Below are 4571 nucleotides of genomic sequence, written 5' to 3'. Positions count from 1 at the left end.
TTTTAGACGTTATGTTCAAGCCTACTGTAAATGTGTAACTTGGGCAACACAAGGTTTCACCCAGGAAACTGTTTAGCTGAGGCAGTGAGACACCCAGACCAGATCCTGACATGCCTGTTCTTGGTTCGTCCGGTTTCTCATCAGTCAGCGGAGTCAACCAGCCGGGAGATTATACTGCAACCTGACTATTTTCTCTTGGCACAGTAATTAGTTGATGCCAAAGCTGTTTTCTACCTGATTGAGACTGATCATAAACTCACACCCCTCCTTATCAAGGGTGTGTGTTGTCATAAGTCCATCCGCACATTATCCTCTTTCTATACATTCCTCCCTGATTACATCATTAAGCTTGGCTGCCTCTGCTGCCTGTCACAGCATGACATGTACTTACAGTCCTTGCAAATACAGTAATTGGTGGCTTTTAGTGCTCATCTGATCCTGAGCATTTTCTGGCCTGGGGCTGGTTGCCGCGTAGAAGAAGGAATGAGGAGGAAGGAGCGAGGGGAAGACGAGAAGGAACAGATGATGGCATCCTGGCTTCTGATTGCGCGTGATTCCCCCTGGTTCTAATCAGCTGGTGTTACTTTGAAATTACCCCCTTCGCATGTCATTACTGTGTGTGTGTGTGTGTGTGTGTGTGTGTCAGAACAGAATTAGCACAGATGGATGAATATCCCATAGTTTAAATCAACAATTTACTGACCTTTTTTCAATTGCTACTTCCACGCAGAAGAGAAAATCATTTGGTTAGGGCGCAGGGAGAAATCATTTAAATCCTCTTAATAATGTTTTTTCCTTATCTGAAGCCTTTATGCTTGTGCTCCCGAGTTCTCCATATTCTTCCCGTCAAACAGATTTCATTTTGTAGGAGACATTTCTCTGCCCTCCTTTTAATTGTCTGCTTTTGCCCCAAGTGCTGATAATGAATTCATTCAGTTCTTCATGTAGGCAGTCAAAATGAACAGCTTCTCCATCTCCGGGAAAGGAAAAGATTACACTTCAGCTGTGACATATTTTGTTTTTTTTTTCAATTTTATTTTATTTCTCTAATTGAAAAATGATACAGTGGAGTGTTTGAATGGGAAGAGATATACAGCGCATTATTTAACATGTTTTGTTGTCATTCTTAAAATATTCTGTGATTGCAATTTCTCTCTCTCTTTCTCTTTCTCCCCCCCCTCCCTCCCCTTCACACAACTTCAAGTGTCTCCTGGCCCCATTTCCCAATTAGCTGCCACAATTAGGGTAAAAATGTAGTACAAGAGAACTGGGATGACAAATTTAGCAACAATGGGAAGAAATGAAGGAAGAAACTACCTCACTGTTGTTTTTTTTTCTCTCCCCTTGTCTGTATGTCACTGTAATGTATGTCTTATATAGTAGATATATCTGTGGTTATTCATTTCATTCTTTATGTAGAGTTGTTCCATGACTGCATGTATTTTCTGTGTGTTTATTCAGTGTGTGTGTGTGTGTGTGTGTGTGTGTGTGTGTGTACAGTATGTGTAAGAAAGGTGGCCGAGCCTGTATCAGCTACCTTTGGCCTCTTCAGTGGGAGAGTGTGCTGTAATGATGCTGCACTAGGCTTTGCTTTGTTATGTAATCCTCCCACCAGTTTGAAACACCACCACTTGTTATAATACAGCCTTGCATTAATGTAGGGTTGTGCAGCACGAGCACACGCATGGATTCTTTGATTTGCGCACATTTGTGTGACCCTGTCCTCGTCAATGAGATGCACTTACATCAGAATCAGGCAGCGCGGAGAAACATTTAGGAATAAACATTTCCGTTGCAAGGTCCTGAGGGAAGTGTTAGTCTTTTATCTTCCCAGAGGCAGAGAGAGCGGGGATACCTTTTTTTTTTTTTTTCTTTTTTTTTTTTTTTTTTTATACGAGAGATGTGTGTGTACTTGATAATGGGATTCTCCCCCAGTTATACTCCTATCCTTCTAGTATATTAGACTAGCAGAACCCGATGGCAAATAAAGGGAGCTAATTTAAACATCAGTTGCTGTTAGGATAGTTTACAATGCTCCTTCTGCCGTCTCTTCGTGATGGCTTAAGAATATGTTTATGTAAAACAATAAGCTGATGCGATGCCCTCTGTAAAAAGCAATTAGTTGTGTATTTAGGAGTCTGTAGGACATTAGAAGTTTATCTCCAGTTGCTCATTGTGTTCCTGGGAGCTGCTGAGCCGGTACACAGTGGACTGTCTATGAGTTCATTTAACTTGAGAGCTAGACCCAGTTAACAGTGGCGGAGAAACTTAACTGGAAAGATGGGGAGTTCAGCCAGCCATGGAAACCCGAAATGGACACTTAATTCATGTTTTGATTAACAGATCATATTATCTGCATAAATGAACCAATTAACAGTGATTAAACAATACAAACATATGAGGCTGCATATTTTACTCTTGCAGTTGGTAGTGTCCGACTACAGCTTTTTCCTGTGATCCAGTTCCAGTTTTTGCTTTAGCGGCTGTAGATGCAAGCACAGTAGTGCTTTGTACTTTGTGCATAGTAAAATAGTTACTGTTGTGTCGGTGGTTTATGTCTGACTCATTGGTATTTCTACTGTAGGTGGGTTATGCTGCACTCAAGCCACTTGAACTATGACTCTTGACAGGATACACACCACAGCAAGCACGCACACGCATACACTGTCCTATCCAAATCTTGGCTCTCATTAAAAACAAAATACAGACAGCAAGATGAAGGCAAAAGCCAAAATGCTGAAGTCTGACTTAAGATAAGATGGATGATTTTCAGTATGAGCTGCCGGGATTGTTTCAGGTTGACACTGGTGGCATCTTGCCATATTTTTTTGCCACAGTGTGGATCCAGGCTAGAAGTAGATTATTAACTGTTCTCCTGCAGTATTGATGGTTATGTAGGGACTGCTACTGCAGCAGTCTTGTGGTTGTCTCTCTGTCCCCTGGCTGTTCCTGACTAGCTGACTGGGGACCGGCTAATTGGAGGAAGCCCTCGAGGTGAGCAGGAGGAGGAAGGAAAGAAGAGGTAGAAGAGAAGTAGAGGAAACTGCTGTGGTGGGAGATGTCAGGCATCATGCATTCTCTGCATTTACACAGACTCCGCCTGCAGCGTAGTGTGGTACTGTATCTCCACGGTAACACTACGTATTGCTGCAGCAAAGACAAAAAGTATTTTCATTTTCATTATAAGATACCTGCATTATATAAAGATGGAAACATTTTTCATTGTTATGTCATACCAACTTCTCTTGTTAAAATAAGTTAAGTTGTTACAATAGCTTGGTAGAAGAAATGTTCTACCCTCATTTACAGTATTTTACAGTAAACGTTAATGTTATAGCAGTAATTTAAAGTCTACATGCTGATGAATTATGGTCAGCAGAATCATATATTATGTTTATCTGTAGAATCTACTCTGCCAGCAGAGTTCTCTACCAGCAATAATGAGCCTTTGTGTTCATCATCTAATGCTCTAGGGTAACTATATGGATCCCTGTCAATGCAAATTTCCCAGTCACTTTGTTTTTAGTCCACGAGTACCTCCCCCACATCTGCCACCACCATCAAATCCAGCTTCTCTCCTCCCTAATCACACCTGGACTGTTTTACACTGATTTTGTAACAACTGAAGGGTGTAACATTAGTTTGAAAAGTTATCATATTCTGCATTGCTACATTCTTTCATCCTCATTTTGCCAGCTACTCAACAGCAACACATTATGATTAAGATGGCCCTCATACTTAGTTTAATCATTCTGCCAGAAATGTGGTAAATATACTGTCTTTACTTACTCTGCATGTTTAACCCAGAATACTAATGAACATCACATGCTGTTGTATTCATCAGGGATATAAGCTATACTTTAAGGAAGTAGTCGTATGTTCAAGTTCAGTGTCTAGTACTCTTTATTATGCACATTATGATTATACCTTCTCACTGTATCCCCAAATACATAACAAAAAATGCAGTAAAAAAAAAATTATAACATAAATTTTATGTCTTATAGCAACATAATCCTTTTTACGTCACGTGTCCATTCTTAATTTTTTACATTTTAAGATGGTACAAGACATCAATTAATCAATGACAGAAAGCGATCAGTTCATCAAACTTGCTGTTGGCAACACTGCATTTAAATTTTTCATATAGCAAAACAATACCATTAATGTTATCGCTATAGTCACAAGTTCACTTGAATACTATCCCAGCATAGGCTGGTGTCGCATCAGCTGGCCGTAGTTTGCCATCAAAGCCATCAAAACTTCCGCTGAAGTTTTGTCTATGTCAGAAAGAGAAAGCGAGGCAGGAAGTGGGAGAGAGAATGAATACAGCAAGGTGTAAGTCTTAATTCCGTGCCCTTGAACCTTCTCTGCTGATAAGTGAAGCCGTCACCTCCCATGTATTTCTTGTTTTCTCTTTCAGACCATCATGGAGCAGTTCAACCCCTGCTTACGGAACTTTGTTGCCATGGGGAAGAACTATGAGAAGGCCCTTGCCAGTAAGTCCTTTTTTCTCATTTATTTTCTCTGTGCCTTTTGCCCTAGATTTAGGCTCACAGCCAAGCCACCCCCCC

The 4571-nt window shown here is 40.6% G+C and overlaps 1 protein-coding gene across 7 annotated transcripts in view; it reads left to right on the top strand.

Moving 5' to 3' along the window:
- baiap2a (BAR/IMD domain containing adaptor protein 2a) overlaps nucleotides 1-4571 on the top strand; it is a 53736-nt gene that overhangs the window by 10421 nt on the left and 38744 nt on the right. For all 7 annotated transcript variants that reach the window (XM_046035198.1, XM_046035162.1, XM_046035192.1 and 4 more), the window contains exon 2: nucleotides 4421-4496. In XM_046035198.1, coding sequence (XP_045891154.1) covers nucleotides 4421-4496 — 76 coding nt within the window. The remainder of the gene's footprint in view (nucleotides 1-4420; nucleotides 4497-4571) is intronic.

This window comes from Micropterus dolomieu, linkage group LG02 (assembly GCF_021292245.1).
Source record: "Micropterus dolomieu isolate WLL.071019.BEF.003 ecotype Adirondacks linkage group LG02, ASM2129224v1, whole genome shotgun sequence".
Taxonomy (NCBI): domain Eukaryota; kingdom Metazoa; phylum Chordata; class Actinopteri; order Centrarchiformes; family Centrarchidae; genus Micropterus; species Micropterus dolomieu.
Note: the sequence above shows the minus strand (reverse complement) of the source record. Positions and strands in the feature narration are given on the sequence as shown.